Source organism: Paramisgurnus dabryanus, chromosome 10, assembly GCF_030506205.2.
Source record: "Paramisgurnus dabryanus chromosome 10, PD_genome_1.1, whole genome shotgun sequence".
Taxonomy (NCBI): domain Eukaryota; kingdom Metazoa; phylum Chordata; class Actinopteri; order Cypriniformes; family Cobitidae; genus Paramisgurnus; species Paramisgurnus dabryanus.
The window spans coordinates 12,919,703-12,945,391 of NC_133346.1; the positions used below are offsets into that span (position 1 = coordinate 12,919,703).

The window sequence follows — 25,689 nt, forward strand, 5'->3', positions numbered from 1 at the left end:
AAAACTGAGGAAAATGTTTGGGTAGATGCAGAAAAAATATCTATGTGTCTGCAGATCATGCTGCTTACCGTTTATTCATAGTGAAGTGAATGTATAAACATGTGGACACAAATACTCAAAACATCACACAGCATTCTGTGTCCGGCACAGAAATTTATCAATTTGAGAATTTTATGTTGCACCACACATATCTAAATCCAGGGAGAGACATAAGCATATCCATAATGCCCCCACCTACAACACCAACAGATGTGATGACTTCAAACCAGCACCTGCTCAGTGTGTAGATCAAAGCTGGTAAAAAAAAAACTATGATGAAATGTCCACCTTCAAGAACGTTCACACCCAAATAGATGTAGCCTCTTTTCTTAATCCTGGATTTCGAGATTCCCCCTAGACTATGTTCTTTATTATATTGATTTCAATTGCATATTTTTTATTTCTGTTTTTTAATTTTTTATGTGTGTAACACTGAGCAAGGCAGCCGCATGCACAGAGAAATGTAGCTGGTCCATCAAACATCATTGACTGGCTGTGATTGGCACATTGTTTTTAGGTACATATTGTGCAGACAAAAATACTTTTCACAGGAAACTTTTGCACTATCACACCAAAAGACTGTTCTGCATCACATTATAGAGGCAGTCAAACTTGTTTTGGGAGTTGCTGGAAAAACTTGTGACAGTAAAAGAGGCAACGCAACACAAATGGCAAAGTCAAACTGAAAACTCCTAAAGGCTTTTGAATAATAGAGACAGATGCTTTGCCACGGCACATAAATAGACACAAATGTTATTTTAAAACACGATACACAATCGCATTATCTACTCACCACTTTTTCTTCTTTCTGGTTGTCTGAGGGCTGCAGGCTCCACTCAATATCCAGAGGCCCGGTATCCTCAGCAGCGAGTGTAAACTGACAGTCCAACTTAACACTTTCTCCGCTGGCTTTCTCAATGGAGGTGGAACCAGTTGAGGTGATCTGCAGTCCACAAGCTGAACCTAAGACACACAGAAACAACAATAGTTTTTACCTGCACCAAACAACAGTAATTATTTGCCATTATTAATTCAATAATGGCAACATGGTGCGCGCATCACTACAACATGAGGGTTCATTAAGTATTACTTTAAAAAAATCAGCTATAAATAAACGTTAAACATCGTTTTGGGATAACATAATGGCATATTAATAAACAGCTGCTTTCAAACCATCTGTTTCTAGAAAATAAAATTAATTTGATTAAGGGCTATTCCTAAGGTGTATTTATAGTGCATAAGTAATTTTTCACATGACACTAAATCCTTAAAGGAAAACACCAACATTTTTCAATATTTTTACTATGTTTTTACCTCAACTTAGACGAATTAATACATACCCATCTTTTTTCAATCCGTGCACTTAATCTTTGTACAGCGTGTCGTGAATGTGTTAGCATTTGGCCTAGCCCCATTCATTCTTTAGGTTCCAAACAAGAGTAAATTTAGAAGCCACCAAGGTCGAAGTGCTGCAAACTAAGCGCTCTTCCGCCATACAATATAGTTCTCATAATTTATCTGCTTAAACGTTTAACTTTGTGCCACCATACTTACTTGTGTAACTACTCATGTAACGGTCTTTAAATAGGGAAAACATGGAAGTGTTTGGTGGCTTCTAAATTCATCCCTGTTTGGATCCTAAGGAATGAATGGGGCTAGGCTAAATGCTAACACATACACAACGAGCTGTACAAGATTAAGTGCACACATCGAATAAAGATAGGTATGCATGTATTAGTCTAAGTTGAGATAAGAACATAGTAAAACATTGAAAAACAGTGGTGTTTTCCTTTAAAGTTATATGGCAGAATATAGACGTTTCAGTGTCAACAACAAAAGCACCTTTTATAGCCCAAACTTAACCTCTGGTACACTTCCGCAAAGAAACAACAAAAACAGAATCCCTCTAGTGTAACTTATTACTGATAACATGCTAAAAAAAGGAAATTAGCTTAAGTTTATCATCTACTACACTACACTGAGCTAACGTTACTGTGTAAAATTAACGTAAGCTACTGATCCTTGAATTCTTGCCTGGCTGCCAAACCTCTCTTTGCTAAGTGGTGATGCTCGCAATCTCACCTTGTCTTTTAAAATTTTTTAACACTTTTATTTTCAACAATGTATTTGTTCAAGATGTCAGTTTAGACACTAGCCAGACCATTTATAATGAGGTCTCATTATAATGTGGTATAATCAGCCAACTTATTTTACCATGTATCACTATATGGTTGGAAAATAATTTCACTGTAGGGATTTATTTGCTTTGAGAACAGAACAATGATTGATTTTTGTGGCCTGGAAAAATATGTATGTGGTCGACTTCATATATCAATAATCTTGTATTCTTGGAATTATGACACCCATCAGTGTTCAATAAACAACAGTGAGACTTTTACATTAGAATTAAAGAACACCTAAAAGACCTTTACTTCCTTGTTAAGCAAACAAACACAATCATAATACACAACTTGCTCAATATGCATTTGGGTATCACCGCTGACACATTAAAAAAAAAATACACCTCTATGAATGCTGACAAAGACAAACACTCCTTGTGGTCATAAATAAGCAACGTTTGTGTTGGCGAGTGAGTTTCAGTGAGTTGACTCAGCCCTAAAACATTCACAGTCATGCTTAACTGAAACTTTAAAACCAGAAAAACCAGTTGCGAATCAAAGAACAGGTGGAGTTCCTTTACCACAGAGACCAAAACATTGCAGAGAATCACCTCTGGCTACTAATCCAAAATCGGCCCTAACAAACTGGTTGTTTATTAGTATTTGAAGAACTTTACAATGCAAACACTGATGTGTGACAATGCATTACGTCAAAAAATCCTTTCATTATAACACGCCTTGATCGCGTGTGATTATCCCTATGGGTATCGCTTTTGATTTGTGGGAGTGAATATTTATAGTTGTGTCTTGTGTACATCATAACAGTTCAAACGAAAGTAGCACAGCAGTCATCAAATTAACATTGCTTGCATGGAGCATTTAAAATCCCCCATCAGCAATGATATATGCTCTTTTTCCAGTCATCAAAGTAATTGTCTAAACAAATGGGTCCTTTGGTAACCCAGGCTCAAGGCTGCATTTCATTTAAATTTAATTAATATTGCCAGCTTTCAAGCACAGATCATGGCTGTGTGGAGGACATGACTTAGCCCAGGCCTAGTTTTTCCATCTGGAGTCATAAATCTGGTACTACAGCCTGTGCAATATACTTCAGCGCCATGCTAATGACAAATAAATGCCAGTTTAATATTCTATTAATGAATTTGAATGGATTTTTCAAACTAAGCGGAATTGGAAATCTGACGAACAAACCTGCAAGAATAAATCCGAGTAAGAGAAATGAAAGACTGCAAAGTTTCTGCATGAGTGAACAGCTTTGCTGGACTCAATCCATCCTTCTCTCAACTACAATCATGTAAATGTACAAAGCAGTTTATGTGGGTGAGATAAAATTCAAGAATCTATACTGTCTACAATCTTCTGTTCAAGCTTCAGCATGAATACAGAACAGGATTGCTGAACTGAATATAAACTAAGCCTGGCTCTACAAAATAAAACATACTTTTAATTGCATGAAACTGCATGTGTGTTCAATAGAGACAGCAGATGTATAATAGTTCTCTTAATGGTATAATCATTAATTCAACATCTGACACTCAACCGCGTTAAACGGCACACTTGAGAAATGGAAAACATGGATATTAACTGAGGAGGGAATAATGACGACCCAATAGTCATTTTATAGTGCATTAAAGCATCAGCCGAGAGATTTCACAAATGTTTCATTTTAATTATCAGCGAGGAAATGGGATTGAATGGGCTCATCAGCATGCACCTTGATAATCTTCACTGGGTGCAGAATCAAAATGCATTTAAAGGTCTGATAACATCATTTCCTGACATCAAACTAATTAATTAATTACAGATACAAGTATTTGTCTTTCCTTTTTTAATCACAGCCATTTTATATCTCAATAAAAACACACAATCTATGCAGAATAACCAACCAGAAAATTATTTTAAATTAAAAATACACTGACCATTTAACACAAGTGTTTGAGTCCTGCTTCCAGTATCAAACCAAATTAGAAATTAACCTATGACACAATAGGGCAAGGGTCTCCAACCTTTTTGTGAGGAAGGGCAACTTTTTTGATATAGTCTACTCAAAAGGTTTTTATTTTACTTGTTTATTTAATTTTATTTTACTTGTTGACACGTTTTATTGTTGTTAAAAATGTTAACATGCATAAAAGAAGCCAAGCTAATATGTTGCACCATGTTGAAGACCACTGCTCTAGGGCTTATTCACGACAATGTAAAATGCAAATGTAAAATGCAAAGTACAGCACTGCACGGTAATATCTGAAGATTATGGGAGATATCCATCTAAAAAACAACTGAATATCTGCTGACCACAAACATTTAATATTATTCCACATACACAGCAGAAACAATTAGGTTGTTATGTTATATTATTCTTGTTAAAATACACATCTGGTTCAAATAACATGACCAGTGCACAGTAACCGAGCCATCCCAATAACCAACAACTGTGGAGAGGATATTTGTCTGGACAAAAGAGGCCTTGACTTCTAAGAATATCCATCTCTGTCTAGCTTCTCTTGACCTCTATCAGCTGATCCTACAAAATAAATCCTATGAGGTTTCAGAGAAAGCAGCCTGACCCAGAATGAGGCCACAAGACCACTACCCAACTCTCCTCTTTCCTTTCTCTCTGTGTTCCTCTTTTATATCTCCTGTTCTCTGTTCCCCTGCCCCTCCAAAATCTCTCCCTTCTCATGTTGGTCCCATGAGCCCCAGTGGTGGTGATTGTAGACCCTCTTTGTGCGGTTACAATTGGTAAAGAATCCTGTCTCCTGGCAACACATGTAACGAAGAATGCTTGAGAGGGAACGAGAGAAAAGGGGGAAGGTAGTGCAGATAAAAAGAGGAGTAACAAAAACTGGGGGAGGCTGAGTGAATGAGGAGTGAGGGTTTGGTGAGGAAAGAGAGAGGGAATGTAAACAAAAGAGATTTTTACAATCAGAAGGACAATTACTGTCAGCTGAGGCTCATAAAGTCATAAAGTTAATAAACAACCAATTGGGCTCACAACAACCTGAATACGCAGATAACACAGAAACAAACAATTGTTTAAAAATGCACTTTTTAAAAAATCTTCGAAGCGAAAATAAAATATGCATCACCAAATCATCTAATGGTAAGAAGATGGCAAGCCTAATGGTGGGTACACACCAAAAGATTTTGTACATCTTATACGATTTTCAAAATGTGATAGACCACAAACATGAGAATAAAAAAATCCTAGATTTAACCGTTTGGCACCTATAGTGTGCCATGATGTGTCAAATATAGCACACCACACACAACAGATTTTCAACCAGAGTCTCGACTGTGAACAGAGGAAATCTCGCAAAATCTTGCGAGACTTCAGAATAAACATGGTGGACGATATGCAGGAGGAAATTTCAATGATAGTGTTTTGAATTATTTTCACAGAAAATTCAAGGGGTTAAAAGAAAAAGGTTTGGGTGAAGTCATGGAGACAGCGGGAACATGGTCTTTTCGAGTTCACATTGCTTCAACTTCACTTTTTGCTGCGCCATGACTGCTTCCGTCTCCCATCATCTCGCTTTCTGATTGGATATTGTTTCATTTCACGTGACAATCTCAAGAGCGTGCGCACGTTTGTCCTCTGGGTTCCCCCCCAAACATCAGGAGTTCTGATTCGCGATCAGGGTGCTTCAACGTTCTTCCGTTCAGGTTGGGACACTCTTAACACACCTCACACCAAGAGAAAATCTCATAAGAAAATCTGTAGAACCATCAAGATAATCGGGACATTGCTAGGATTGTCCAAAGGGGGACGACATTTTTTGTGTGTGTAACCAGCATAAGCACAAAGTGACAGGTTTAGGTCTACTGAAGATTTACATGGCTGTTTATTATATGGCAAAAATGCAAACACCGGAATAAACACAGACCAATATTATACATCACAATGTCTTTTCGCTAGGAGCGGTTTGACCTACAAGACATACACCAATACTAAACAGTCAAGCTAAACATACTGCTATTTACATGTATGCATCCCCAGAAACTACCAAGGTGACTTCAAACTTTAAAGGGTGTGGTTTGTAAGTATGCGTGTAAGAAAATATTGATACATGTGAGTTTGTGCATATTGTGGTGTGCAACTTTCCTATACTATCCTATAACAAGAAATATCCCAACATACCGCCTTGCTTTACAGTACTGCAATATATTGCATCGCAAGCCCATGTATCGTGATGTGTATCGTATTGTTAGATTCTTGTCGATACTTAGTCCTATTTGTAAGTGACATGCGCACTTGGATTCAAATAGGTTAAAAAACATGTGTTGCAGATCTACCAACATTCACCTTAGTGCACACATCAAACTCTATGACAACACATGTGAAACATTCCTCACAGTAACCCACCATAAATCAAAACAGGAACAAAATCACAATGGGATACTTCTCTGACAGGTGCTTGTCACTAAGAGACATAGACTGGTAAGAACAATAGGATTGTGCTTGTGTCTGCAGAATTTGTGGCAAGTGAGTGACAATAATCGTTGATAAAACAGGAAAAACATCATTTGTTTGTCTCATGCCACACAGGAAAGGTCACTCCAACATATACAATTCGCAGCAGGGGTGATATTTGGAACTAAGCATCTCTCTATGGCTCGTATGTACAAACAGAATGGAGTTCATGCATTGTAAAAGCTAACAAGATTGTTCTACATTTTAGCATGCCAGGCTGTTTTGCATGCAGTAAAGCAGAGCTTGAATTGTAATTAGGTTGTCATTTGAGGATGGCTGGAATACAGTGTGAAATCATAAACATTCACAATCTCAAACTCTTATTTTAGATGCAGAAGAAAGAGTTATTTTTGGATACTGACAGCACAACATGACAAGCAGACTGTGACAGCTCAATGGAGAAGTGCAGTATATTTTTTTGTGGGGGGATTATTTCTTGAGGATCATTTCCATTCAAAAAGCACAGCAGTTACAGTTTGTTATGGATTACTCCTCTCTCTCAAAGAGGGAACATTTTAGGTGAGTAAAGAAAGAAGCATTAAAATGAAATCTAATTCAAAGATTTTTAAATAAATTAACACAACTTGACAGCCAACATCTGGACTAGACAACATCATGACTTATATTTAGCATCACATCAAAACAAAATTACAAGATCCAAAGAAATGTATAGCATGACAACAATCCATATCAATAAATAAAGGCATTATTTACAGTTACATTTTTATTTTACTACAAACTGGTACTGTAGTACTGCTCATACTATAATAAATTGCTGTAGATAAAACCATCTAAATGATTATATGTAAATGTATTCTTGCTTTACAGCAAATTTGCCTCCTATTAACTTTTCATCACCAGCCATGTGAATAAATGACTTAAACAGGAAATGAAATGAAACAGGAAACAGAGGTAGAGGTCAGTACCCAGCAGTGTATACAGTTAACAGATCTCCTATCAGAGATAGGAGATAATCAACCCCCTGCCGACTCTCACCATCCCATCCTAAAACAATTTTAAAAACGATGTTTAGTTATCTTATTAGGTACCTGAGCTTAGGGGCTGTTTACACTTGGTATTTAGATGTGTTTTCATCGATCGGATCACAAGTGGACGAGAGAGACTCATTACGTTAACACCTGGTATTTAAATCTGTCTCTTTTGTCCACTTTCGACCGCTTCTGTCCTGAATATTGTGAGAGGACGGTCCGTGAGACGGTGGGCGAGTCTCTCTGCTGTCATTCAAACACGAGCGGGAGTAATTATGAGTTTATATGGACGCAAACTAATATTATGTCGGAGTCCGCTGTTTGTTTAGCAAGTATACATGCTGCACAGTGTTTTGTACGTTTATATGTTGGAGCTTTCTCTGAATTTTCAGCGCAATTGATGAAATAGGATCGCGCAACTTTCACGCTTTCAAAACGAAACTACGGAGAACACCCGCAGTAGTTTTATCAATGAAAGGCTAAAAATAGCGCTGTTCACCATATGTTCACGCCAGAAGTCAAAAAAGACGTAAAACTTGTGTTTAAAACCTCAGATTAGATAAATGGGCGGAGAGAAGGCGGTCGCGTGTGGCTGTTCGAACACATTCAACCACATTTGCGTTCCGCAACTCCAAAGCGATCCGATCGAAAGTGGTTTCGACTACCTCTGGATGTGGTCGAAAGTGGACGCGTTCAAAACGTTTTGAACACCGTTTACACCTGGCATTAATGTTGTCCACTTGTGATCCGATCGACGAAAACGCATGTTAATGCCAAGTGTAAACAGCCTCTTACTCTCAGCATCTGCAGGCTATCATCTCCTCCTCCGCTCCCGTCTTTGCCTTTCAGACAAAAAGCTGGTGACCTATACTCTCTGCTCCCTAACCCTGCGACAGACATGTTAATGAATGCAGAAGCATTTCCATTTTCCCATCTCCTTCCCCCAACACAAACAATACACTTTCCTATTGTCAGCATCCCCTTTTGTCAATGACTAAGATGTCAAATTCCACCACTTGTGGAACAAATCCTGACCCTTGCTTGCAAGTTTAACACTATAATTATAACTGTGTAGAGATGATACAAACATTAAATTCATAATAAAAAAAGACTGGGCAGATTCCCAAAAAGAATAAACCAACAAGACATCACAAGCAACTCACATTACTTATGATGCTGATGTAGAGCCATCGTCAGCAAACAACCAACCAGTAAGAGAAAACGCCACCCTGCTTTTTTGACAGGCGATATGAATAAAAACAACTGTGAATGTGTGTGTGGTCCTGCTCAATTTTCGTTGGCTTTCTTAGTACAATAATGGAAAGTTTTTCATAAGATCCCCTGGAGTCAATGTGTTAGCATGACAGAAGCTTGATGCTGTCGTGTGAGAACAAGCAACAGCCAAGATTTTTCCATCTCCCGAGTGCCTCTCATGTAAATTATTGGATTTTGATGGCTTATGTTGCTTTCCCATCACAGAAAATCACCACAGGTTCATCAATGCCATTGTTGTTTACAGTGCATGGATGGTGCGCTGTGATTTGTTGAGCGGATTTATTGCATTTTGCAGAAAAGGAGGACTGGCGTTTATCGCGTTTTGGGAAAAAAGGGAGAAAATATGACAGAATAACACGCCGGATATTGGATTTTACATACTATTAAGAATTAACTTATTAATACAGACCTGATACAATACTGATTTTGGTGGCAACTCATTTTAAAAAAAAGAGCATTTATCGCATTTTGGAACCAAACTCTTCACATATTTTCTCATTCTCTTGCATGATGTGTCAGTTAAAATAGAGGGTAGACAAATTCAAAAGCCATCACATGACAGAATGACAGACAACAAACTGCAATGTAGACTGCATCTGGGGACCAAACAGATGTTGCAGTTTTTATTAATCTCTCCAGTCTACCGGGACCTGTGCTGACCTAAACACTTTTCTCCATTTTTTCATTCAATCTGTGTCAAACATACCCTTTTTTTCTAATACACAAAACTTAACTGACAACACAATCAATCCCAACAAAATCCACCGCAAGTGACCTCTTCCATCTGCTTTACATGTCAAGATATTCCCATAACAACTAAACAAATCACAAAGCAGCTTAAATATCATTTAGTCTCGAGAACACTCCCTGTTGTGCTTCATATTGTTTATGAGAAGCAGCAAGTTCTGTGTGAGAAACTATGCAATGATACAGTGAACACAATATTATAGTGACTGAGATAACGTGTACGAGTAACAATAAAGAGCAGTCTGGCATTAAGCTTATGCTAAGTGAGACGTGTGGGAAAGTGGAAGAATGAAAATGCAAAGTTCTACCTAAACCAGCTCTTCCACATATCTGTACGGATGAAGATCAGATGAAAGTGTATGCTTCTCATGTTATGCATGAGACAAAATTAGATGTTTGCCAGACCACTAATGGTCTTTGATCCATAACTTGGAGCAGAACAGAGGATCAGTGAGAATTAGACTGACATTACATATATAAAAATTTATAATTGAGAGCTCTAACACCAAAGGCAAATGAGTTCTTATTAATGTAAAACCAGCACTCATAATCTCACATTCACACATCAGCTTACAGTTCTCATGCATGTCTTCAAGGATTTGAAGGGGCCAAGAGAGGAGAGGGCTCAGGCTGACAGAGCGTGAATATAATTTTGGAACATATTCTGCTGAAATTCAGTGCTCAATTAAGGATTAAAGCCCCCCAACTTGTTCGGCAGCAACGAGGCCTCTTCTCAATTATTAGAAATGGATTATGAAAGAGAAGGCTGGCCTAAAACAGTCACCAAAGTGGACTACTCTATGCATCAAACACATGTAGGTCAAATATTGACCACAGCGAAAAGAGTAAGCATAAAGAGATTCAAAGAAAGAGAAGAAATAGCAAGTACTAATTTATTCTGAGAATGAAAGTTTAAATCTCTTGTGAAGTTAGTACCAGCTTTTGAAGCTGCATAAAGAAAACATCAAACTCTACTACGAAACATAAGTGTGTTCGTGTTATTTGGACGATTTGGTGCAAACCAATTTTAGTAAGTGAAGCTGTAGATCAAATCTAAAACATCTGTGTGCTGACTGTGCTTAGTTTAATTTTATTTATATAAAATAATTAGGACAAAATTGAACAATGTCCAATTAAATTAGCCATGCATGTAGAGAGCCATTACAGATCAGATGATTATTAATTTTAAAATGGCAACTTATGCACGCATGAACGAACGCTGCTTTACTTGTAGTCATGGTCCAGTAGTCGGCATTTCAGACTATTAAGGCCATGTAAAATAATGCATAGAAGGGTGTAAGCAGACATGCAGAATGAACAGGGATCAGCCTGCTGCTATGACAACGCAATGAAAAACATTACTTTACTTCCTGGGAAATCTGACTGAAACATCTGTGCATCGACCTACAATACTACACCCACAGAACAGAAGTAGATTAAGCAACTAGTCAAGCACTTTGTGTCTAAAACCAATTTTTAACACGGCAATCAGGCTTCAGTGCAACGTCCAAATTATACTCTTATTTTCTTATTTGTTCAACTACATTTTAAGACCACTTTGCAATTTTGATTCAGTTTACAAGTTCAGGGTGCAGAAAAACACATGCTGTCATGCTTTTACAGTTTTGTGTGCTTAACAGCATTTGTCTGGCATAAAGAGAAACGTTAAGTCTTTATCTATATATAGTTTTCCTTGCAGAACCAGCAGGTGATACTTAAAAAAAAAAAAAAAAACTTACAAACTGAATCCCAAATCCCTGAACAAGACAATGTGGGCAACAGAAATATTAAATCACTTCAGAAGGAAATGTGGAAACTTATTTCATGGACCAAAGACTTTAAAAATGTGTTCTTCCAGATGTAGCAACTGTGCAATCTGCTATCCTAAATCCCTCAGGCTGAAAAAGCATTTATTTCCATTTACAAAATATTGTATTTCCAATAACGGCTTTACTGGGGGCCTGACAAACTGTAAATCTGATGTGTGTAAATCAATAGCACTTGACAACATAAAGTGACATTTAAAATTCTGAATGGGCTCTGTTTGAATGAGCCAAATGCTCTTACCAGTACAGAAGTTAAAAGATCAGCACACATCTAGATCTAACTGACAAAGCCAATTTGTACAACAATATTTGGCGTTTCAAAAAACCCAATAAGGGTAAATGACGAGTGACAATTTATATTCCAAGCTGTAGATCTTTCTGGTCCAAATCCGTTTTAGGGTCAAAGTATGGTCCACTTTTTCCTCATCAGAAGATTATGCGCCTACAGCATACGCACTGCCGGATTTTTGAAACCCCAAGTACACGTAGGTCGCGCATACAGGAGAATGTAGTATAAGGAGGAGATGCATTGCATTTTGTCGCAATGCGCATGCGTCAAACGTCTGCATACACGTACAAGTCAAATAAATTATACTTTGCAAGACTGTGTGTTCGACCGTGCATGTACGTTCACGTACATAAAAAAAAAAGCAGATTATACTCCAGGCTTTAAAATAAAATAAATACAGGCCTCAGATATGTTTGATGTTCTTTATAAAAACTGTTGAACAGCAGGGTAGTATAGATAGGATTTTAGTTACTAACAGTGTGAGGTGAGAGCACTATCAGATCACACACACCTGCTGGTAACACAGCATCACGTGACAATCTGTGTGAAGCACATCTCTGCCTCAGACAAAGTCTTAATACGATACGAGGTTCTCACACATAACACACACACATAACAAATAGCAGGTGTGTTGAAGCGACCTCTGTCTATTTTGCTCCCCTAGGCTTAGAGAGTCTGTCAGGGTCTATCACCGAGGAAGAAAAGACAGATGAAATCGGGAAGAGAAAGAAAGACCCTTAGTCTCTAAATGTCAAACCTTAAAGCTAATGTCATTCCAACAAAACAAATCCTTTTGGATAACTCCATGAAACTTGACTGTTACTACAACTTCGGTGGCACTGGCTGCGTACGAATGAGATTTACAGCAAACACTGATTGCCTGTGGTCTGCTATAAAACTGAATATGCTGTAAGGGACAAGGACACTGTGTGACACCATACACAATAAATCCGTGCTTCAACATTCAATAGGCAATGAACCAAACAGGTTAGACATTGGGGCATAAAAATTCATTTTGCATCTCTTTTTATCACCCACTCAAAACCATAAAATGACAAAAGATGAAAGCCTGCAGCCCCTACCAATGCAACAATTTATATCTGCCTGTGTTTATCTCCCACCATTTGAAAGCGATTCTTTTATCAATACACCATCCAACGAACAACCGGGCTCCATTTAAATGAGATGTAATAGCGGTGGAAATTCAAATAAACCAAAGGAAATAACAACCTTAGATATGGCACTAATTTAAAAACCCATAATAGTAAACCATTTCAATTCAACTGTATTGCTTTGAAAAACAAAAATGCACCTTTTATGTAAAAAATACAAAAAGGCAGACATGAGGTCAGTACTCCATTTAAAGTCTGCTCGCATCAGCACTAAAATTCAGATTACACCTAGACATGCTTGTTTAACAAAGCCACATTCACCAGACCAGAAAACACAGATGACCTTTTCATCGTCAAATATTACACCCAGGCTCGCTGACTTAAGAGAGCTCAGGAGAAAATCGTCATGTTGAGCACTGTATTAAATTATTGCTGAGAATTCCATAAGGAAATTAACACAAAGAAATTAACAAGTTATAAAACACAACACTTAATGAAAAAGTAATGTTATAAATTCAGAGAAAAATATTCCTACAAAAGCCACCTGCTTGCCTTGCATCACAACAAAACCCCATTGGCCATTTTGTTTTGAAAACCAATAAGCCCACACAACACGCTTGCACAAACATAAGTACTACACAAACAAGCTTTTCTACCTCACATCTAAAGAGTTTAAGTCAGGAGTGGTCAAATAGACAGACAGCTGTCTCCCAGTCAGGAAGTTCAGCTCAGTAATCCCAAAGAAAGTGTCTGATCTCAGCTAACAGGATTTTTCCCTATAGGAACTGTAAAGAATTACAAAAGACAGACCTGCACGTTCCCTTTGTAAAATATATACATAAACCAATCTTAAAGGGTGAGGTTGACACTAAAGCCTCAAATATATTCATCACTAAACCTGCTGAGCCCGAAATACAAATCTCGATATAGTTTCTTTCTAACTCAGAATAGGTAAGCGTGGGAAAAAACTCAATATTAATCTTCATTTCAAATCCACCCACAACACACTGAATAAATAACTCAAGCAGAACGTCGGTATGGCTTTGCAAAAATTGATATGGCAGAACACTATAAAATGACAAGCCTATGTGATGTATATTTGTTCAATCACAAAATCAAACCCGACATTTAGATGGATGATTTCACAGTGCGAATTGAGAATCCTTACAAGCTATTGCTTCATTTTGCAATCTTAAAAGGGTGGTCACACTAAACTTAAAGTATACGAATATTTTTCGGATGTTACTGCGAAAATGTGCATTTTTTTGGCCTCGTCCAACATTGCTTTTCAGTAGAGAGAAAGGTTGTGCTTTCGTGATATAAATTAGCAGGTCAGAGAGTTAACCAGAGTTGAACTTTGTTAGTACGCAGTGAAATATCTTCGCATGAGCTTGAGTTTTTAGTCTGATGCATTCGCATGTGTATGAATGGAAGTCAATGGAACGAAAAGTGTAGAGTGACTGCCTCTTTAAAGACAAAAAGCTAGCCACTGGAGTTCAAGTGGATCCTGCAGACACAAGTGCATGTGATGGTGTTTCTATGGTGCCCAAGGTATTTATATTCTCACCAGTAAAGAAAGTGGGACAGATGCGTGCTGCTAGAATACACTCAACTAAAAAAGTGAGGGAAACTCTTTGATTCAGTATTCAATGCTGATGTTTTTTTAAACAAAACCAACACAATTTAAAATTTGAGGTTCTCTAGATTTTAAGGAGACTCTATTCTTCACAAGTGTGGAGGTAAATGTAACGTGTTTTTATAAAGAGTTGACCTTCAAAGCAGGAAAAAAAATATAAGACCATCTATAGTGTACTTGCATGCTTTATAAACCAAGCACACTACATTGTAAGGCATGCACAGCAATCATGCAACGATACTTAAACCAGGGTTAACTGAGGTCGTCTTTATAGGAATCACATTATTATCAATGCATTATGAAATGTTTTGTCACAGCAATTAAATTCCCCTTCAAACATTTCTGTTTGGCCATATACCATGAAAATATAGTCCACTTTATCCAAAGGAAAGATGGTCTCCAGGGAAACAATGTGCTCTGCAGTCAATTATACTTTTTCTTTCTATATCCAATTTTCTTTCTGAATCGACATATTTATATCTCCTAGTCTCTTTAAATTGAACTCTTTAAACTCTCAATTCTTTCTACCACTTTAATGTGTATTACCTTTAAATGATGTTGCATACGTGGTAAATTTAAAGCTGCACACACTTTCTAAAAGTAAACCGGCTTGCCTTTCACAATTCATCAAATTTGATGAATTCATGCAGGGCTGCTTTGATGCATCGTGCATATAAGCGGTAAAAACAAGGTCACCCATTTAGTGTAAATAATATAAATAAAGGCTATTTCATTATTTAATAAAATATCATGTATAGACCTGTTTTATAGGAAATGTAACCTTAAATGACTTCTGTTGTGATCTGGCTCTAAACAAAAATAAAATAAAAATAATTTTACTTGACCTTCAAGGCGGGGTGGGGGGGTGCAGTCCAAATTCATCCATATAGATTAACAGCCTTATTCAATATTTACTTTGAGTGTATGAAACAAAAAAGCAGCATTCAATTTCTCCTTGTGTTTCACAGAAAGCACAGTTATATGGGTTTGGAATGACATAAGCTTTCATTTTTGGGTGACCTATCCCCAACATCAAACTCTAAAACTCTGCTGATAAAATCAATAACAAAGATCAGATCATATACCCACATGCAGAGCCGAGCTCATAGCCAAGACCCAGGATCAAGGTTATACTTAGCAGGTGGGCTGTGCTGATGCTTTGTTTTTTATCATGACAGGAGAAACTCAAATATTTGCACAATGATATGCACTGTAGACTTTGCAATTCCCTTTTCTTAAAATGGTTTTTAAAATCATTCACATTCAAATCATAGCTCCAGAACATGGCAAATGATAATGAAGGTTATAATGAAAAAGTCTAATTGGAAAAGACAGAGTTAGATGCTGATTTATCAGAACCGCCAGAGCCAAAACGGTTATTTGTAAAATATGTTGTATAGAAGCACTGGAGGCTACATGTAAAGATTGGAATATGAATCCCTTTTCATGCAGAGAAAATGAAACATAAAAAGGCAATTGTGCATACTAATGATTATCAAGGGAAAACAAAATCACTTTACAGCACTGAGGCCATTTACATATGTAGGAACAGATTACAATTTGCCTTAACATTAGAATGGGTTGACTTGAATGCTAATGCCAGAGGCAGGGTGTTTGTTTGTGCTCGTGTCGTAGGGGTTGAAATGAGGCAAGGGCATAGATTACTTTTTTATTTTTCCAGTCTGTGCAAATTAGCTTTTTCTCTCGTGTACCAGCAGTCGATAATGCGTAAGGTTTCTCAATGAGATAAAGGATAATATTGTCTTCTGCAACAGCTGCTTCACACCCTCCTTTTCATATTCTTTCGGTTTTTTAATCTCTACACCTTTCCTAATCCCATGCCATTTAGTTTGTGATTTGCATCTTACACAATACTTCTGTTTTTGCCAGATCCACTAGATTTAGCCAGATCAAACCACATCTTGAATCTTCAGGTTTGACAAATTTGCAATCCTGTGGTCAAATTCTTTACTACACATTATTATTAAATAGAAAAGGTTTTTTATTCATTTCTGGAACCTCAACAAGCAGTACCTTAATGGAGATTTTATCTGGCAGTAAGACTTAAAGCAACACTATGTAGTTTCCATGTAAAAATGACTTACAGCTCCCCCATGTGGTTGAAAAGCGCAACAGTGCCTGGTATCAGACACTCTTCTGCAGGCAGGGGGAGGGGCGGGGCTGTGTTTCCTACCCTCCACCGCCACTTTCAGAGTGTGCTTGTAGCAGCTGGGAGGCTGCTCAGGTTGCAGCAACAGTACAATTTGTCCAGTTAAAAGTTGTTCTATCACTGAAATAATTTTAGAGACATTATTTAAAGGTAAAAAAACTACATAGTGTTGCTTTAAAGAATGCAGGTAGTTTAAATGGATAATCTAGTGTGCTTGGGTACAGTGCCAAGGTTTGGTTTATATTAGGGCTGCAACAACGAATCGATTAAATCGATAAAAATCGATTACTAAAAGTGTTGGCAACGAATTTCATAATCGATTCGTTGTGTCGCGTGACGCAGAGACGTTTAATAAAAAAAAAAAAAAAGGAAAAACTTCAGTTAAGCGCGGAGCAGAGTGAACACACTCGCACTGCGTCCCAAACCGCCTAATTCCATACTATATAGTAGGCAAAGAGTACGAGAAGTAGTGCTTTTCGCCTACTATATAGTATGGAAGTATGCTCTCTCGCGCACTTTCGGCGCTTCATAGACAGGGCGGAGAAAAGATAAAAAAAACAGCAAAGGTAGAGGAAAACCACATGTCAGTGTTTTACTCCTCCCAAACGTAAGCGCGTCACCTGGAAGTTATAGCCGGCAAAGAGGTAAACAAACAAAGACGACACGCTTATGCTTTATGGAGCGACGACAGCGAGTAAAAAAGTTTCTAGAACGAATAAAAAACTCCAATGATATTAAACAAAGAAATAAAACATTGAGAGAGAGTTGTATGAACGCTTTTCCCCGTCATGGACCTGTATGTTAAATCATCGCGCCGTCACTCTCCTGCTGTTCTGTACTGCGCGCTCCAGCTCATGCCGAGCAAGGAGACGCGAGTGCCCGGCCCAACATACAGTACATCATACAGTAAGTGCTGCCTGTTGTTGCATAAACATCATCTTACATTTTTTAAGGCGAAGTAATGAATGGTGTATTTGCATTATGCGCGGGAGTAGAAGACCCATCTTCCGTTTTCACAAGACGCATTTATGTGGCCAAATGTAAATGGAACAGTTTTAACAAATGAGATGGCTATCCGATCAGAGAAAACACAAAGTCAAATATAAGGTACAAAGCTGTCACTGGGGCAGTACCCTTTATAAAAGGTCCTAATATGTGCCATTTAGGTACAAATATGTATCTTTGAACTGCCAATATGTACTTTTGAAGTACTAATATGCACTTTTTGGTAAAGGTGTAGCCTACCTGTTTGAAAGGGTACTGTCCAGTGACAACTTTTGTACTTTTATTTCTGAGAGTGTACTCATATATTATCTTTTTGATCCCATCAAGAGAGGCTTCTTGATTGGAAATGCATCATAAAAAAGTCTATATATTTGGCAGATGTAAAGCATACATGTGTATTTTTTTTGTGTTAGTCCATTTTTATTTTTATTTTATTATTATTGTAACAGCTCAGGTGTGTTCAAGGAGAAACATGTTTGTGCAATTTCTTCTCTTTTAGTTCTGTTTTGAATAAGGGGTTGGAAATGAATGCTTTTCTTGTTTTTTGTTTTTTATCCGATTCATCGAACAAATAATTGATAGATTAATCGATTATTAAAATAATCGTTAGTTGCAGCCCTAGTTTATATGCTCCACCTAAACCCTAATCAGAGTGATACCAGGTTTTATTTTTACAGCAAGGGGAAGAGTATGTCTGTGTGTATGAGCGAGAGGGATATAACAGATATGCCAAAAACACCTGCTGAAGTAAAGCCCTGGGGATATGACTGATTCATGGTGAAGGCTCATACACAGACACTCTAAACTAGACTATACATTCACACACACAGACAAACCAATGTCAGGCTGGCAGGCACACGCATACACACACACACACACACACACACACACACACACACACTTCTTCAGTCTCTAAGGTCAATATATGATGTCTCACTGATGCCGACAAGTCTATCCTCCAAACACATAAGCATTTACACCACGCATTAGCAGTAAAACACACTGCATACTTTTAGAAAACGTTCCCTATTAATTCCTATCCCAATTTGGATTAGAGAAGCAGTATGTCTGGAATAGAAATAAATCCCGCTGCACTACCATATAAGTTTGTATGTGAATATTTAATAAAGAAATATGCTTGTTATCTAGGATAAATCACCTGAGCTACAGAGTTAACTACATAGAAAACCATTTTCATTTACACATTTGGCAGAGTGACTTATAGTGCAGTCATGGCATACATTTTATCTGCAGTTTTTCCTGGGAACCAAACCCATATCTTGATAAAACATAATAAGCTTAGCTGTGCCAGCTGCTTGACTTAATATTAAGTACTCATCAATATAATTATTGCTTGACTTGCTTAGGTTAAACTGCATGGGTAACCAGATAATGTGATATACACATTGATATTGATCAGAAAGCAAATTATAACCTATTATGCATTTTAAAGAATTATGTGCTAAATAAATGCAAACTATATGGATCAGACCGGCATACTAAAGCACTAAAAAGAAGAGAAAAGATCAGAAAAGTGCAAACAAAAGTAACAGCACAAAGGAAGAATAAAACGACTTTCCAAACCAACATAAATGAATCCTAATTAAGCCATGCAGACCCAATTAAGATTTTTAGCTTATTAAACGTTTAGTCACTGCTGTTACAGATGGTAATTTAACTACTTTCTATAATTAATACTGTACGCATTATGTTGCTTTTTTTAAAACAGATGCATTACAAGAAATGAAATGTACTTTGAGGAAACGCAGCTGTTTCCAAGTTTGTACTAATAGATAACACATTTAATACAATCATTCTTTTTGTTACACTAAATCATATTTGTATTATACAAAGGCTTTGTTTACATTAAAACCACACCAAAACTTTAATAATCTCAGTATTAAAACGTGAATTGAGTCAGAGACATTGCTGCCAGAAACAGATAAGATTTTAGGTGCCTGTGTTAAGACTCATTATGGGACGTGAGGGTTACTGAGGGGTAAGTTGAGGGACACAATGATGGATGCACTACAGGTCCACCTTATCATTGCAAAGAAACAAGGAACACCTGTGAAGTGATGTGTGATGGATGGTGAAAGTGAAAGAGAGGTTTCATGACCTCGAGTTTATAAATGCTTTAAGAACAGTGGAAGAAGGGAGTGTAAATCCCAACCAAAGTCTGCTTTTATTCACACATCCCTAAAACAACCTCCTACCAGACATTACATAGTTAACCCTCAACCCTGTAAAATCTCTTTGAAGTATGATTCAAAGCACTTCCCTTTCTATATTTGCTCCTCCCATCTCACAAGAAGATCTTGCAATGATCAGTCATTTTTCTAAACTCCTACTCACATACTCATCCATGATTTTAACCTCTGCTCCCTTCAGTCCAGATATTTGTTTTTCCTCCCCTTCTCCTCCTCTTTTATCAAAGTTGTCGATTTCACTGAGTGATTATCCCTGCATACGTAGCAGGTCTCCAATGAAACTAGAGCTACCGAAAAAAAAAAACGTACAATCTTGGTTATTTATCATTATCCCCAGGTCTAATGGAACATGATCGGCCTGCCTTAATGGCCCACTTACTTCCAAATTGGAAAAGAAGGGAACGAAAATAGGCACGAGCGCAAGTGATTGAAGAAGGTACGGCTTGGCACTTGAGGCCAGAAGGTTGTAAATAATGGGAGTAGGCGTCGCTTGCCGTATCAGGTACGAGTCTTGCATGTTAAAATATTTAAGAGGCAAAGGCCTGAATATTCATACTGATAGCTTGTCCTCTCTGTTATATGGAGGGCATACATCCGCCACATACACAAACACAGGTGCTTCTAGATGATCCTATTCCAAAGCTCAGTCTTTGACAGCACCAAGGGGAGTGTTATATTAAAAGGACAAGAAAGGGTACGATATGCAGGGATTTAAGTTGCAGGTGAGGCAGCACATATCAAGTTTTTATGCTGAAAGGTTTTGCTGGTTTTATAAGACAATTCTGTTGCAGAACAGAGTCAAGTCTATGTTGGCCTGAGGCTATAACTCAGCAGCTTGTCTCTCTTTAGATTAGACAAAGACAGATCTCTGGGTATCTCAAATAAATATCTCATTGCCTCACAGCATGCCTTCCAGCTTACTTTCTCATCCGTCTTTCTATCATGACAAACAATTTATGCTCTATTTGCAAGTTAGGTAATTAGCTTAGGATAGGAAAGTACGTTTTTCAAACTTTCACACTGTTACCGTGAGGGGAAAATGACTGTCCAGCTATAGTGCTAAAGCCCTCATTTATTAATAAACCATTCTGGGAGTGTAACATGAACCATGGTTAGTCTCATGCAGACACCTCTATACCACTTTAACTCTTTCCCCGCCATTGACGATGTCACACCAGGTGATAAAATACAGCAATAAAGCTAAAAAGAATTAATTCACCAATGTCCCGAAACCAACTGTATTTTTCTCTTTACAATTCTCAGAAACCATGTGATGCATTTTTTTATCATTTTGTTTTTAGATTAGTTTTGCTATTATTAGCAATTAGGAAAAAGCACTCATACACAACCCAGTATTCCTCTACACTCGGGTACCAAGGACCCATATGGCTGTGTGCCACCGGTCTCTTAGCAACCGTCTCCAAGCAAGAGTCTCCAGAGTAGGTAGTCCTTTCAGGTAACTACATCATAGGCCTGCTTAGGGATGAGGTGGTTCTCAAACAACTACACTGACCTCAACTGGGGTTCAAACAAGACACTACACTTGATCGCTTGTGAATGGGAAGGTCTAGCAGGATCCTTAATGGCTTTTGAAAACAAGTGCCGGTCAAACTTCAGAAAGGAGATCCAGATAAAGTAGTTGAGTGCATACTAGAACATAGACATGACATGAATGAGCACACGTGCATGGAGGACCAATATAAAAGTGCTGACTGACCAGATATGTCTGGCAGCATGTGCCTAATGTCTAAGCGAAGGGACAAGGCTGTCAGAGTCTATGGAAGGTATTATTGGGAATATGTCTTTAATGGACACCTGGGAATATAGGACAGAACAGAGAATACATCACAGACAACAGGACTGGACAGTGAAGACATCAGGTTGTCTTAAACCCAAGAAAAGCCTGCGGGCAATTTTTGAACTTATATTGAAAATTTCCGTTTTTGAAGTTTGTGATGGCTCAAGACAATACTGTTCATCAAAAATGTAAGCTGACTTGCTCTTAAAAAGCAAAAACAAAAAATATAATGCTCAAACAATCAATGTTGTTATCATTGAAAAAAATTCCATCAACAAAAATCAAGACATTACACATCATGCTTTACACTCCTATTTCTATGAATAATCTACAGAATACAAGCGCAATAATGTCAGACTCAACATTTTACGTCATACACGTCAGTGGGTTTTTGACCTACTTTTTGCCCTCAAACTGGAAAAGATAAAATTTGGAGTTAGAATGAAACCCGATCTTTTCTTTAAGTCTTGGAGCCCTTTTTTAGATTATTTCAAGGAGACAAACTCTGGATAAAACCCTTTGGTTTTTTTTGTTTGTTTTTTTTTCTCTCTTTCTCTGATTTATTTAGTTGTTTATATGTATATTATGCATATGTTACTATGCTTATGTTTATTTGTATACGAGTATCTTTTATGCATGTTTAATTCTTGTTTTTTCCCCTTCATTTCATTTTATAATATTCTCACACTTGTACTGTGCTTGTGATGCTTTTCATAATAAAAAAAAAAAAAAAAAAAAAAAAAAAACATTTTACGTCATACCGAAGCCACTAATTTAAAAAAATACATGTTACACAAACACAAGAAAATACCTGAATGTAACAGGGGATTGGGAAACGCATTATTACATATTTTAGCGGAGATAAAAAACTAAACACAGTTTGTACACATACTTCACAATAAACCATAAACCCAAACATGTGTGCACAAACGTCAGACTCTAGTTTATCAGTAACCAGTATTCTGGCAAATCATTGCCCAATCTATGGGATTTTATCTCTAGCTCTTTCAGTTTCTGTGCTTGCCTGAATGATATACAAACCTATCTCTAATAGTAACCTTTGACCACAGCTGTGCTGTACTCATACTGGCAGGACTGTTTAATTTCACACGTAATTTAAGAGAAATAAACAGAGAGGGTTTTAACACTTAGCCTTACCCCCTACCAATTACACATAATAAACTAGCCAGTCTGCACCCCCACAACAGATTCCAAACCCCCTCCAAAAATCCCCAAAACCCAATGTTCCTGACCTGTGCATGCTAGGCATTGGTCACTATCGGCACAATAAGACTAGATAATAAGCAATCTCTGTCGTTCAGACATGTAAAGCAGTCATTCTTAAAAATAGGGCTGCATAACGATTAATCGCGATTAATCGTTTGCAGAATAAAAGTTTTTGTTTACATCATATATGTGTGTGTACTGTGTATAATAATTATGCATAAATAAATACACATACATGTAGATATTTAAGGCGTATTTACATGTGTATATACATTTTTATATTTATAAATCATTTATATTATATATAAATATTTAATCTATAAATATTTTTTTCTTAAAATTATACATGCATGTGTGTATATTTATTTATACATAATTATTATACACAGTACATACACATAAATGATGTAAACAAAAACTTTTATTCTGCAAACGATTAATCACGATTAATCGTTATGCAGCCCTACTTAAAAATGGGATGGGGGGTTACAAATGACGCTTGCATATTGGCAGATGGCAGGCTGAAAGAAGCCCCTCTTGTTAAAGCTTTAAGACGAGTAAGCCTATTTTGTTAACTGACAACAAATAATAAGTATATTAATGGATTATAATTCGATAAAATGTATTAGTAATTAAAACATTTTGAACTAACTTGAATTCATATCTTTGTAAAAGTAGTGGCACAAATGTGTGAGGACATCACAGATATTTTCAAGGTTTCACAGGTCTGATAAAACAACACAAATTCTCCACAAGGGTATTTTACCAGTGAGACACAGCACTTAAAGGGATAGTTCTCCCAAAAAAATACAATTCTGTTATAATTTACTTACTCTCATGCTACAAATCTGTATAAATGTCTTTGTTCTGATAAACACGGAGGAGAAAGATATTTTGAAGAATGCTTGTAACCAAACCATTCATGGCCCCATTCACTTCCATAGTATTCTTTTTTCCTACTATGGAAGTGAATGAGGCTCATGACTGGTTTCGTTACAAACATTCCTCAAATATCTTCCTTTGTGTTCATCAGAACAAAGAAATTTATACAGGTTTGTATCAAGATGACAGTGAGAAAATGAAGACAGAATTTTCATTTTTGGATGAACTATCCCTTTAAGGCACAAATAAAGAGTTTATAAACTTGACCAACGAACGTGAATCTAACGAGATCAATCTATCAAGGACATATTTACATGTTTATTGTCTTTTACATTGAAAGCCTACCAAACAATGAAAATCTCCTCGGAGTTTGTTAAGAAAAATCAAAAAACAAATTATTTAAACGTGTCACTGAACTTAAGCACATTTGGATTCGGTTTATTAAATTACAAATTCAGAAAATAACATATAGTTTTAATTAGTCACTTAATTTTATTTTCATCTTTAATATTAAATATATTACATTATGCCTAATTCTCGCTTTTAACATGATTAGGGCATTTAACATCATCTCAGTCAATACATCTTCAACCGAAACTTTTAAAGCCCGATACTGTTAACTTGGTCAGTTTAACATACGACATATATAGTTCAACGTTTAGATTAAAATAACAAAACCTGAGAAGTAAAGTAGAATAACGTAAAGATTTTGGTTGATTTTATAAACTTTTGAATGAGGAGTAGCTAATAAGCTAGTTCTAAATCGTATCGCATCAACAGCCTTTAGAAAAACATACGTTCAAACTTACCTGTGAGGAGAATGACGTGAATTAAACATAGACATGTCGTCCTTAAATCCATTCCTCTGCTTTTAAGTCACAATTTAGTAAGCAATGCGAATATAAAAATAACTTTTTCCCCGACTTCTAGCGTTGCGTGCTCGCTCTTCTCTCGTCAGTCTCGCGCAGCATCAGAAGTCCACCCGCAGCCCCGCACGCGCGCTCTCGCAGGTGGATTGAGGCTGGAATTTGATCACGTGATTTCCGGAGGTATCATCCGAAGAAGTTACAAGGGGTTTCACGCCCTCTTGCGTACAGAATGCGAATTTTTGCATACAAAAGCGCCACCACATCTACCTGCATCCACTATCTTGACTAAAAGATTAAGGTTCTGACCACATTAATGCGCAATATATTCTTAACCCCTCATTTTTCTCTTTTGCCGCCAGGAAGTCCTCTTGGTTATCCATTATGGCATTCATTTTTAAGCACTTGTTAGTTCAATGTGACCCACATATCAACTGTGCCTTATTTAAAGGTCATTACTCATAACATTTTCATTTGGGCACTATTATTCAAACAACTATTTTAATAATTTCCAGATAAATACAAATTTCTTCCATTCCACAAGATCTGGCAAAGCCCCAGCCCCAGCAATAAATTAATAATTTCGACCAATACCTGTGCTACACTTAGTGGTGTAGTGCAGAGTGTACAGAGTATACACACTTATTTATGGCATGGCATGGGGTACCTACCCTAACCCACACCATAAATTAAGAGTATACCCAATTCTCCAGGCACCATTACACCACTGCCTGGACTTAACATCCATTAAGTTAAGTTAAATTAAATAATCCAGAACATTTTCATATTTGACCCAACAATGGGTTAAAACAACCCAGCATATGTTAATTTTCAAGCCAACAGGTAGGGTTCATTCCTTTTTGACCCAATGCTGGGTTGAAAATAATCCACCATTTAAGAGTGTAATTAAAGATTGGCCAATAGTTTTATGACTTATCTTCGTCTAAAGTGATTATATGAAAATGTACATGCTTACAGAAATTGCCCTGAAACAGAATTTTTG

The 25,689-nt window shown here is 37.1% G+C and overlaps 1 protein-coding gene across 1 annotated transcript in view; it reads right to left on the minus strand.

Annotated features, from left to right (window-relative positions):
- The window catches only part of cxadr (CXADR Ig-like cell adhesion molecule), a 41,571-nt gene extending 16,756 nt beyond the window's left edge, over positions 1–24,815 (minus strand). Inside the window, exons 1-2 of the mRNA XM_065258425.1 lie at positions 24,630–24,815; positions 833–1,002 (exon numbers count right to left, since the gene is read on the minus strand). Coding sequence (XP_065114497.1) covers positions 833–1,002; positions 24,630–24,681 — 222 coding nt within the window. The 5' untranslated portion in view covers positions 24,682–24,815. The remainder of the gene's footprint in view (positions 1–832; positions 1,003–24,629) is intronic.
- Positions 24,816–25,689: the final 874 nt, after the last annotated feature.